Below are 12,141 nucleotides of genomic sequence, written 5' to 3' on the forward strand. Positions count from 1 at the left end.
GCGGCACGTGGGACCCTCCCGGACCGGGGCACGAACCCGCGTCCCCCGCATCGTCAGGCGGACTCCCAACCACTGCGCCACCAGGGAAGCCCGCTCCTATTGTATCTTAAAAGGAGGGAGATTGAGATACAGTTGTTGATGTTAATGTAGATATAAATAAATGTTCTGGAAAGCAACTGCAGTAGTTTCCTCCGGGGAGAAGGCCCAGGGGTCTTTTTTACTATTTTTTTCAGAAAGACTACATTTTTTTCTTTGGCTGTGTTGGGTCTTCGTTGCTGCACCTGGGCTTTCTGGCTTTCTGGCTTTCTCTAGTTGCGGCGAGTGGGGGCTACCCTTCTAGGGGCTCCTCTTCGTTGCCGTGCATGGGCTTCTCATTGCGGTGGCTTCTCTTGTTGCAGACCACAGGCTCTAGGTGCGCGGGCTTCAGTAGTTGTGGCACACGGGCTCAGTAGTCGTGGCTCGTGGGCTCCAGAGCACAGGCTCAGTAGTTGTGGTGCATGGGCTTAGTGGCTCTGCAGCATGTGGGATCTTTCCGGGCCAGGGATTGAACCTGTGTCCCCTGCATTCGCAGGCAGATTCTTAACCACTGTGCCACCAGGGAAGTCCCCAAAAGGCTACTTTTTAAATGTATGGTAAAGGAAGGGGAAAAAATTGGGGGTGGAATCATTTCCTAACTCTTAGAAGTCTAACGAAACAATACTGAAGCAGAGGAAAACTTGAGTTAAATAAAATGCTCACACAGAATGGAGCATTCTAGTTAAATGACTTTTCTGGCTATTCAACATTAAACAAGAAAGTCCATTTAGTTTAAATCTTTGTTAGGAATATTCATTAGGGCTTCCCTGGTGGTGCAGTGGTTGAGAGGCCACCTGCCGATGCAGGGGACATGGGTTCGTGCCCCGGTCCGGGAAGATCCCACATGCCGCAGAGCGGCTGGGCCCGTGAGCCATGGCCGCTGAGCCTGCGCGTCCGGAGCCTGTGCTCCGCAACGGGAGAGGCCGCAACAGTGAGAGGCCCGAGTACCACAAAAAAAAAAAGAATATTCATTAAACATCTGAATTTCTTCTTTGCCTGGGTGAGTCTTGTCCGGGGAATCTTTCTCCGAGCACCTTGCAGTGTTTTGTGCTCATAGTTCAAAACACCACTTTTCATAACAGGAGATGAATCTAAACTGATTCTGGGGGCACCTTGTAAGTTTTGTTGTTCCTCATCACGCAGAAATGGAATGTTAAAGAAAAAAGTCTTCAGGCTGATAAGAATTCTAGTTTGCTGGATTTAAGCTAATTGAAATCTAGCTAACTAGAATCACATGGAACCCATAAATTTAGGAGCAGCTAAATTTAAACCCTGTCTGGCACTGAGTTAGACTCAAGATGAAGAACAATGAAACAGAAGATGTCAACATAGACTTCCGTGAATTGCAGTCTGGTAGGGGTGATAAGAATTTATAAAAACTTACACATTTGAAGTAACTTGAGAGCAATCACAAAGTAATAAGTAATAGGTTATTTTAGGGTAAATCAATCCTTTAAAAATATTTTGTCACTTCCAAATAAGCCACAATATTTTGAAAATAAGTCTATCCAAAGTAATGTAATTTAAGCATAATATTTTAGAGTAATTTCTTTTCAGAAAATATATCATATTTATATCCACTTTGTATTGATTACTTATCAGTCACCCTACAGAGTGCAACAGTTTAACAGGATTTCTGAGCAGGACCTACCTTACACTGAGGCATAAATCAAAAAACAAGTGTTCTCATAAGGTGACTGGAAGATATAGTAAAATTTTATAATATAAAATATGCCATATACTATGAATGAGATATTGTAAAGGTGGAAACAATCTCTTAAGGGAAGAAAAAGATCCCTACAGGCTATGGGCTCTGCGAAGGAAAGTTGCTCAGAGCACCTGAAAGAATAATTAAGTTTTAAGTTTCTTGATTCTTCCTTAGAGTACCTAGTATAGGGACTAGCATATACCATAGTAGCCTCTCAATAAATGTTAACTAAATATACTGCACATGCTTAATAATAAATGCTTCTTGAATGAAGAAATAATAGACCACTTCAGAGACAATTTTTTCCAGCTTCTATTCCCAAGTCGCATGAATTGCAAAAGAGCTGTTGGTCAAATTCTCCAAGGAAGGGAGATCATGTTTGATGATAGGGGCATGACTGATAGCCACATATAGTAGTCAATCTACCTCCCAGGTTTTTGGTAATTAAGATCCAGGATAAATGTGAACATACAAATCACTTAAAACAAATAAGATATAACCTCATTTTGTACCACGGTATTTTGCCAGAACTTATTCTAAAAAACCAAACTCAAGAATCCCTACCCGAACAAGTTTTTCTGAATCCCCTCTCCATTTGCTTACGATGGTAGATGCAGAAATATTAAAGAAGGTTGTTTTGCATTCCGTAGCCACAGCTTTGGCCAGCAAAGTCTTTCCTGTACCTAGAATCACATGTGGGTAAAATATATGAGTGGCCCTCGAGCTCCATTCCTCTGCCTGCAGACAGAAGGCAGTCACACAAGCAAAACAGGAGGTGGTTACTCAGCAAGCACTGCCCCAGCCCTGAAGTAAGGACAGATGGGGCAACTCGTCCTCTGCACACACGCTTCATACCAAGGCCAAAACAGAAAGCCCTTTACCTGGAGGTCCGTAGAGCAGCAGTCCTTTCCAGGGGGAAAGGATTCCTGTAAACAGCTGTGGGTACTATGGGAGCAAGGAACAAGGATGAGGTTTAGTATCTGTACGTCAGCCTGCACACCCTGAGCTCAGGCAAGCTAGGGGAGCTAGGGTGAAACACACGCAACTCTGCGTCAGGCCCTCCTTTTTAATTTTTTTTTCCCGGTATGTGGGCCTCTCACTGTTGCGGCCTCTCCCATTGCGGAGCACAGGCTCCGGATGCGCAGGCTCAGCGGCCATGGCTCACGGGCCCAGCCGCTCCACGGCATGTGGGATCTTCCCGGACCGGGGCACGAACCCGTGTCCCCTGCATCGGCAGGCGGACTCTCAACCACTGCGCCACCAGGAAAGCCCGATTTTTGTCACTTTTTAAAAGAGCAGTTATTTTAAGGAGAAGAAAGGCATATGTAGGCACTTTTCTCTCCGTTTCAATAGTCATTTCTCACATGCATAACATCATTTCCCCCAGAGTTCGATATATATGCAGAGCATCTGGCAATCTTTTGAATGTTGTGAAGCAGGTATGCTCTTTAAGATACATACTAGAACCAACATACAAAAGTGTATGTGAATAAAGCTCAAAGCTATGGTGAAGCCTGATTTGGAAGTTGCGAACATTCAGGGCAGAATACATTATGAGACACTGACTCCAAACAGGACATGCGTGGACCTTCAGTGAGTCTCTCCCATTAGTTCAAACTCAAGCCATCTGGAGTTGATAGAGAACCAAGGAGAAGGAAAAATAATAGTAAAATTATAACTAGCTATTAGTTTCTTGCTGATGCTAATGTCAAAATGTTGACATCATGTGGAACTTCTAATACCATGGAGATAACACAACCAGAGAGTCTGATTGGGAAGTTCTATTCTTCCGTACAAGAAGTCTTGTACAATAGAGCCACTCAGAGGAAATAGGGAATAAATATATTTCTACTAATTCTGAACACCAGTATATTTCTTACCCCCATGTCTGAACACAGGAAGGAAGAAAGGGAAGACAGTCCAAATTTACTGATTTTGTCCCATTCAAAAAGAAGCATCCAAAAATCAGGGGCTGCAAGGGCCCAGTGGTAAGAATAAATAGGTTATTCAATAAAGTAAATCTGTAATCCTAACTGCAGGAGATTACAAAAAACGGCCACAAATTATTTGCAGCTCCTTCCACCAAGAGGCAGAGAATATTTGTCTATCGCTTGAATCTGGATTTTGCCTTGTGAATTTGGCCAGTGGGACATTAGCAAATAGAAGAAGAGACTTGAAAACAGAGACGAGCAAATATACGGAATATAAGAAGAGACACGGGAAAGGCTCACGGATTGGGTCCTGCCCTTTCTTGCTTCTGTCTGGGAACTCTCTGCACCGTGTGAGCAAGACTTGGGCTCTCCTGCCAGAGGATGAGAGGCAGAGAGAGGCCTCAGCTGCCCTGGTGCTCCCAGCTTTCACAGCTTTTCCATCTTTTCCAGCCACCCTGGCTGATGCCCCAGACGTGTGAGTGAGCCCAACCAACATCACGTGGAAAAGAGCCAAGCTGGCCCAGCTAAGCCCAGCCCACAGAATTGCAAACAAGTAAATGATTGTCATTCTAAGGCACTAAGTGTTGGGGTGGTCTGTTACACAGCAAAAGCCGTGGGGTTCACTGACCTTCTCATCGCCACTGTTGTAAACCAAACACGAAGAGTCTTGTTTTTCTATTTTTCTTCCTATTTAGTGGAGCCACTCTGCACGAAAACTTGTCAGGAATACGCTGAGCACAACCCTATGGCTCTACTGGCCAGTGCCCCGGAAGGGGCCATCTAGTCTTTACAACCAGCTGAAAGCAAAGCCCCCAATGATGGGGGTGTTGGGGGCAGGGGGAAGATCTATGCAAACAAAGTCAGATGCTCTCTCTTACGGCAGGTATTTCTACTCTAAATAATTTTAGGGAGGCAGGCTGATTTGAACCTATAGTAACTGACAAATCATATGTACTATAGAGTCTTAGATCTTAAATTACCTCTTAGAGCAGACACCTGCCTTCAACCAATATGTAACATGATTTCAAATTGCCTAGAATGGGCTGAGCCTTGGTGCTCCAGTGTTGACAAAATACTGTGACACAGGCAAAAAGTTAATTTGTGGACAGAAAAGCACCCTGTCATTCTCTTCCTGATGGGTATATGACATATAGCTTGTCCAATGGATAATGAACAGAAATATCTCCCAAGAGGCTTCCCTCCCATCCTTACCCTTATAGGATACACAACAGCTTCTTTGACTAACTGCTTGGCTGCATCGAGTCCAATAATGTCATTCCACTTTATGTTTGGATTATGGAGATAAATGTCCTGCAAGGCACATTTGATCATTTTGTTAAAGCTAATGTTCTCCTCCACAGCTGTAATAAACATTGGAGCAGCAGAATACCTGACTTACAATAGGACATAAAGTGCTTGTGATAAACACTTTTCGTATTAGATACATGTGTATATATACACATTGTAATCTGAGGCTAGTTCACCAAAGGGATGTCATGAAAATATTCAGTGATATTCCCTGAAGAAGACATTGCTGATATAGTATGGTACTTTTAGGGTAAAAAAAAAAATCTTCTAATGAGGGACTATACCTGTCTTCAGTCAATAGCCAACCATGCTGATGTACAACCGTAATCAAAGAAGCTACAGAATATGCCTACAAATTACATTAGCTTTTACTCTGAAACACAGTTCCTAGCCGTTGCCTGCCCTCTCTCTTGCTCCTTGATCTCGAAAACACTTTCTTAATTTGCTGCCTAAAAGAGATAACCCTCCTCTGAAACCAATTTCTCTTTTTCCCTAGTGATCGCTCCCTACTTCCATCAGGAGCAATTGCTTCTACAAAATCCAAGGAAGCCAAGAACCAAGCGAAAATCTTCCCCTCGCATAGCAGAGCCCTGTAGCAACCACTGAGGGTAATCAATTAAGGTAGCTTTTACTGATACTAATTTACAGTTTCCAAACTTCAATTTCGCTAGACGCTCAGAACAGTCACTCAGGGGCCTTTCTCAGTAGGAGCTGTTTTGGGCAAGCTGAATGTCTAGAGTGTTACAGCCAAAAACAAAACAAAACAAAACAAAACAAAAAACCCACCTCTTTTCCAAAGTCATTCTGAGTGACTACAGAACAATCTGGAAACTACTTTTATATTTATTTAATTTTTAAACATATACATATGTTTAATATACAAACATATTTTTAAAATTCTGGTGAGATGTTATACCTCCACTTCTGTCCCCCATCCTCCCAGTTCCCTTCACCAGAAGTGACAACTTTTATTAGAGAAACTATTTATGCAGGTGATTTTCATGGTGTATAATAGGTATGATCCATTCCTGGGTGAGCTGACAAAGGTCTCAGTCTTCCAAAATCTTGGGAGAACCACCCTGTCTTTGAAGGACCACCCACTCATTCTTATTACCGCACTTTCTTAGGAAAAGCTTGGCACACAGTAGGGATTCAACTACCTTGGAGTTCAAGGCATCCATAGATAATAGCAGTATTCCTTGCCTTCTCCTAGAGTTGCCATTGAATTCCACGTGGTACTGTTTAAGTTCCCAGTAGGAAGTCCCTCCTTATATCAATCAAAAGTTCTCAAGACTCAGCAGGACTGCCCCAGGAGATGGTGAGCTCCCATCCCTGTCAGCATTCAAGCAGGGGCTGCAGGACTGCCTCCCACTGTACTGCGGGAAGGGCTCCAAATGGAATCCTTTCAGGCCACTTCTACTCTACAACTTTATTATCACTAGTCCTGGTATCCTTTTGCAAAAACACTAACAAGACTATTGATTTGGGGGTATAAAAATATTTTTCTCTGCTCTCTTACGCATCCTAATTACCACAGCCTGGCTCAGTCCCTCATCCTCTCACTGGCAATAACTTCAGAGCTGGTCTTCCTATCTCCATGTCTTTGATAGCCTTCCACACTGTCATTAGAACAAGCTGTCTAAAAGTACATTTGATTGCCCCATTCTCCTGATGGACAACTTTCGAAGATTCCCAGTCTCCTACAGACTGACTCCAGCCCTGGTCCTGTTCGCAGCACCCTTACACGCAGGAACCCTGGCCTCTCTCTCCAGCCCATCTCCCACCATTCCTTGCGTCCCAGTTGGCTCCTGAGCACTGCACAAGCGCTACAATTTCACAGGTCTGTACCTCTGCCCAGAACGCCTCCCCCCACCCTCTTCTACTCTCTTTTCACGTGGCTATTTCCTGCATATCTTCTTCCCTGACACTTTCCCCACTCCTTGGCCCAACAATACCCATCCGTTATGCTCTCAAAGTGCACCTTGCCCGTGGGACGAGAAACCCTTATGGGCAAGGACTGTGTTGAGTCCTTTGTGTTCACCTTTGTGTTTCCAGCCACCAGCACATGCCTGACACATCAGAGGCGTGCAGGGGACAAATGCTGGGCTGAAAGGAGACCTGGGGGACCTTAACGACCTCAGAGCAGCTGTAAAGTTCTTGCATCATTTTAAACATCTCTCTGAGCCTGTCTAGGTTTCAGTCTTTCATTAAATACGAGATCACTGAAATTAGAAAAACCTCCTATAACTCAGGAATCTATTCTATTCCCAAGGAACTTGCCCAAAGTCACACAGCTAGAAAGAGGACGATCTAGGAATCAAATCCAGGTCAACCTATTCCACAGCCTGTATCGTTAACCATTAGACTTCACTGTCTTTAGGTCCTGGGGGCCAATCTTGAAAAATCAGTAGTTTGGATGGTAAAATCTTTCCTACTCATCTGTTTCTTCATGAAAATTTCCAACTAGGAAATCAGACTCCCAACATCTCTATTTCTAGGCTTCGACTGTTTAAACAAGACGCAGACGTGCTCTTTCCTTCTCTGAGAGGCTTTCTTTCCTTAAGTCTTGGCTCGGCTCTAAACCCTTTCACCTGTCCCTTCCACTCTAAGTCCTTTTCTCTTTGGGTTTTCTTGGCCTCTATAGTGAGATGGTGGGCTTTTTACATTGTAATTTTACGATTCTATAATTTATTCATCATGCATTATTGTGCCTCTAAACAATATGAGTGCCTTTGCAAGTGGGGGCACTTTATAAATAAATGATTATATTTATTGTTATTAATAAAAGAAGCAGCCCACAATGCTCCAGGAGCCCCAATCCGCCTCCGTAAATTTGTGAATTGAATATCAGATCTTACCCGGCTCACCACGGCTGCCAATTCTCGCATCTCACTGTTCACGCCAATAAATGCACTCAGAGGTTTCAACAATCGTTCCTGACGATGGGAATAGAAAGCCTAACGTTACAATGTTACTTCATCACTTGGGAAGAAAAACAGGGCACGGATCTCCAGGACACAAATGGTGGCAGGTTGCTATGAACTTTGACTTGATCTCAAGGTTTCTCTGGACTCAAAATTATATTCCCAAAGTTCATCTGGATTTTGGCAGTTTGCAAGATGAATGTCCCATCTTAGCTACTTACTGAAGGGTCTGGGTTACAGTCGAAGCTGTTCAAGCCAAGTTCGCTGGTTGCTCCTTTTATGGCATCTGTGAGCAGCCCTCGGAAGTCAATGATTTGGCCCTGAAAGGGAGTAACAGTTATTGAAACGGCTATTAAAACATGAGGGGAGACTAACCTTAATAGCTCAGTTTCATTAAATTAAGACACATTTATGTGCCTTGGTATGTAGTGCAAACTTAAAGCCTCAAAAAGAAACTGCACTAATAATGAACAAGATGATTTCATCAAGTTGGGGCACTCTAGGAAAAAGAAACGAGTTATAAAGAAATTCTTCAGAATGGAGTTGGTTTGGATAAAATTCCCAAGCATTTGTCAGTTCCTGACACACCATCTGCTTCCTACATGTCTACTTCCTCTGTATTGTCTTGTCCTTTTTAAACATTCCACACGCAGGAAGACCTCACTGACACAAGAATATTGATAGCTCCTATTTATGGACTACACTGTACATTTACCACTCAGGAGACTGCCTGGCACAAAACAGGTGTGCAAGGTACTTGTGAGGATTATTTCCAATCCTTCTAACACTTCTGCTAGTCGGGAGTGGCATCCTAGTTTCACAGATGTGGAGGTAAGGCCAGAAAAGTTAAATGATCTGCCCAGGGCCACACAGCTAACAAGTGACTTAAGACCAGGTTTCAAACCCAGATATCTGTCTCCCCTATCCATACTCCTTCTGTCTCCCCTAGAGGCAGAATGAAAAAGCAAGGATGCCTGTAAAAAATAAAAGACAGTAACAGTAGCCAACATTTACTGAGTGTTTATTATGTGCTGGGTGTAAGACTAAGGCACTCCATTCATTATGACCTTGGAAGTGGGCACTATGATTATTTCCATTTCACAGATGAGAGAAATGAGGCTTGGAGAGATTAAACAACTTGCCCAAGATTCACAGCCAGGAAGGCCTGACCTGGGCTTTGAACCTAGGCAGGCTGACTCCAAAGCTAGTGCCTTTGGAAACAGCACATCTACAAAATTTGCACAGGGGCCTGGGAATCATGAAGCTAGGGGCTCTGAGATGGCGATGAAAGACCCATTTTTGAGATAGGCCCCTGACCATATGCCCTCATTCAGCTTATGAAATTCTAGGGCGAAAACCGTCCACAGTTTACCCTGAGGACATTTCTTCTGCAAAGAGAATTTACAGCCAGATTCTTTAAGTGCTTTAAGGTTAAGTGCTGGGTTAAATAGCCCCTTCCTTGACCTGATCAGAAACATCCATTCACATTAACATGAGATGTTCATGAGAGCAGCATTGCTGGGCACACAAGTGACCAAAAACGTGACATGGGTAGTGCCGGTGAGCAGGGAAGTATTTCTCCATGGGCAGCAGTGATTCAAATGTGTCACCTCCAGGAATCACCCATATAATCGAGGCCCTAAAAGGAGCCAGTTCTGGCCCATGAAGCGGCTCCCCTTGATTTCAGGGAGATGCTCCCAGTTCCCCTCCAGACACACACACCCAGAGTTTGGTTTGCCTGAGAAGAGCTGGCCAGAGGTAAGTCAGCAGTCCCGTACGATCAAAGAAAGAAAGATGACTCAATGATATTCAACCCTGAAAAGTTATAATCAAGAGAAACACGTTGGTGTCGATGCTGCTTTTTATTTCCAAGTGACCCATTTTTACCTACCTTTGGCCTACAACTACCCAATATGGGTCTTTTCTGTTTGAGAGACTGTTATTTACGAATCAGGACATGAGGTTCATTAGGAAAGAGGTAAATATCTATTGAGGACAAGATCAGCCTTATATCAACTGCGGTTTCCTGGTTCACATGAAATTACATTCAAGCCTGGAGCCATATCTCCAAGGAGAAAGGAACACTGCTAGTCAACTCCTACTGACAGGGCAGAAAAGAATGTGTGCGAGGCCACAACTCCTTTAGGTAACGCAGAGCACTTTGTTACTGTCATCACAGAACTTTTAAGCTGAAAGGAAGCTTAGAAGCCATCTCTTCCAAACCCAGCAATTTACAAATGGGAAACTGAGCCCCTTGGAGATGGGGCCATTCATTCAAGTCCATCCACCCAGGAGGGAGATCCAGACCAGTACCTCAGGGACTCATCCTCAGCCAGTCCCTTCCCAACCCACCCCACAGCCAACCTTTGATCATCACATATTACCTTTCCTCTTTGACAAATATAACACTTAAAATTTTTCATTTTCAAAAAGAAAAGGGAATTCCCCCATTTAGCATTCAGTTCACAAGTCCCACTTACTTTTGGTGGGCGGATGTTTTCTTCTCCACTGCCTTTGTTGATTCCAGATATACTTAAGCCAAAGTCAGCACTCTCCTTATGAGTGTGATTGACAAGCTCCTGGAGAGAGGAAGACAGTGAGAAGTCAGCTGCGGAAAGCAACTTCGAGATGCTGGCTGCAGCTGCCCGTCCTGTCGTCCCACACCATTCTGCAAACGGGGACTCCCATGTGTGATTCAACCTCTTCTGTGCAGACCCAACAAGATGAATAAACTCTGCCTGTGCCAGGCAGGAGGAGCTGTCCCAGGAAGCCACAGGTGCTGAGAGCACAAGCAGTGGAGGAAATGGTTGGGCCTCCACCCATGCCCACTCACTGGCCTGTCTTTTCTCCTCGGACCAGAGGTGTTTGTGGGCAGGGGCGGCTGAGTTTGGAGATGCAACATAGTCGACAGTTAGCCAACCTCCTGTGGGATTCATCCTGCCCCCCTTCACCTCCCCTCCCCCTGAGCCAGTTTGCAATGGCCAGGACCACACAACCTCCTTGCAGGTGAGAGATTCCTTTTGACCAACTGAGTTTTGTGATGATGCCTTTCTATCCCGCCAGACCGCTTTGACGTGCATTCTTCCATTCCTCTTCACCATTTCCATTAGTTCTCTTTCCTTTGAAACCTGGTATGTTTTGTCCTAAACCAGAAGGTTCTTGGCATGGATTTTACCTGCCTGCTGGGCTCTCTCCTCTTGCTACCCATCTCTTTCCCCAGAAAGTCCAGTGTGGAGGTCTGGGGTGGTGACCCACCGTGTGCGGCTTGGAGAAACCCAGCAGGAGACTGTGAGGCCCAGCCACACCCGAGACTACACTGGCCTACACTTCGGATCCCAGGGACACGCTTCAGGACAGGTAGAGCTGGCACCTACAGTTTCCTCAAGCGGGAGGATTGTGCTTCGTGAGGACCAGGCCCTCCTGCTCTGACTGGGCCTAGGACTCATCCCTCAAGGCCTGTCACCCAGCACTCAGACCAGTGGAAAGCTTGTGGGGAGGAAGGAGTCCTCCTTCGAAGTGAAGAAAGGAAGCCTGGGGATCTGCCCGTCCTTTTAACCCAGAGTGCTGGAAGAAAATCTACAATTTAACAAAATCAAATTGTGCTCAATAAACAAACAAATGTGACTTTTTTCTTGGGGCTGTTTCTCAGCCACCTGCAATTTTACCAACGTCAAGTAAAGCAGGCCCGACCTGTTTAGGATGCTCCCTGTGGAGGGGCTTGGCGCCCCCTGGCTTCCCCACCGTGGTTTTGGACCGTGGCCTCTGCTGGCTGATCTTGGGAAGATTTTGACAACTGTCGCTCGTCACTCTAGAGGAGGGAACAAAGACCATGGTGGAAGTCCTTTTAACTGAATTTGAGGCAGCTAAACACCTTGCACAGTGCATTTAAAGAGAGCTCTGGAAAGATCTGCAGATGCAAGTCTGTCTGCACCGTCCTCCCACTCTGCCAGCCCGGCCCTGTCCCTCTTCAGTCTATCCAGGCTCCTCCAAGACTGGGCTAGAGGGTCCACTTCCTCCTGGAGGTCCCCGACACCCTCTCTTCATTTCCCCTTCATACCACCTGGCTTCTACAGATAGCTTTCTATCCCTAAGAACACACTGCTATACAAGCACTCCTCCGATGTTTCTTCCCACCTTCCTTAAACAACAGCACTCAGACCAGGGGAAGGGTGCGGGGCAGGAAGGGGTCCTCCTG

The 12,141-nt window shown here is 45.1% G+C and overlaps 1 protein-coding gene across 1 annotated transcript in view; it reads right to left on the minus strand.

The window, feature by feature from the left end:
• Positions 1-12,141, minus strand: part of KATNAL2 (katanin catalytic subunit A1 like 2) — a 40,885-nt gene that overhangs the window by 22,945 nt on the left and 5,799 nt on the right. The window contains exons 3-9 of the mRNA XM_007465610.1: positions 11,637-11,754; positions 10,427-10,525; positions 8,168-8,266; positions 7,881-7,958; positions 4,927-5,025; positions 2,665-2,728; positions 2,348-2,466 (exon numbers count right to left, since the gene is read on the minus strand). Of these exons, the coding sequence (XP_007465672.1) occupies positions 2,348-2,466; positions 2,665-2,728; positions 4,927-5,025; positions 7,881-7,958; positions 8,168-8,266; positions 10,427-10,525; positions 11,637-11,754 (676 nt within the window). The remainder of the gene's footprint in view (positions 1-2,347; positions 2,467-2,664; positions 2,729-4,926; positions 5,026-7,880; positions 7,959-8,167; positions 8,267-10,426; positions 10,526-11,636; positions 11,755-12,141) is intronic.

The sequence above is a fragment of the Lipotes vexillifer genome, unplaced genomic scaffold, assembly GCF_000442215.2.
Source record: "Lipotes vexillifer unplaced genomic scaffold, Lipotes_vexillifer_v1.1 scaffold36, whole genome shotgun sequence".
Classification (NCBI taxonomy): domain Eukaryota; kingdom Metazoa; phylum Chordata; class Mammalia; order Artiodactyla; family Lipotidae; genus Lipotes; species Lipotes vexillifer.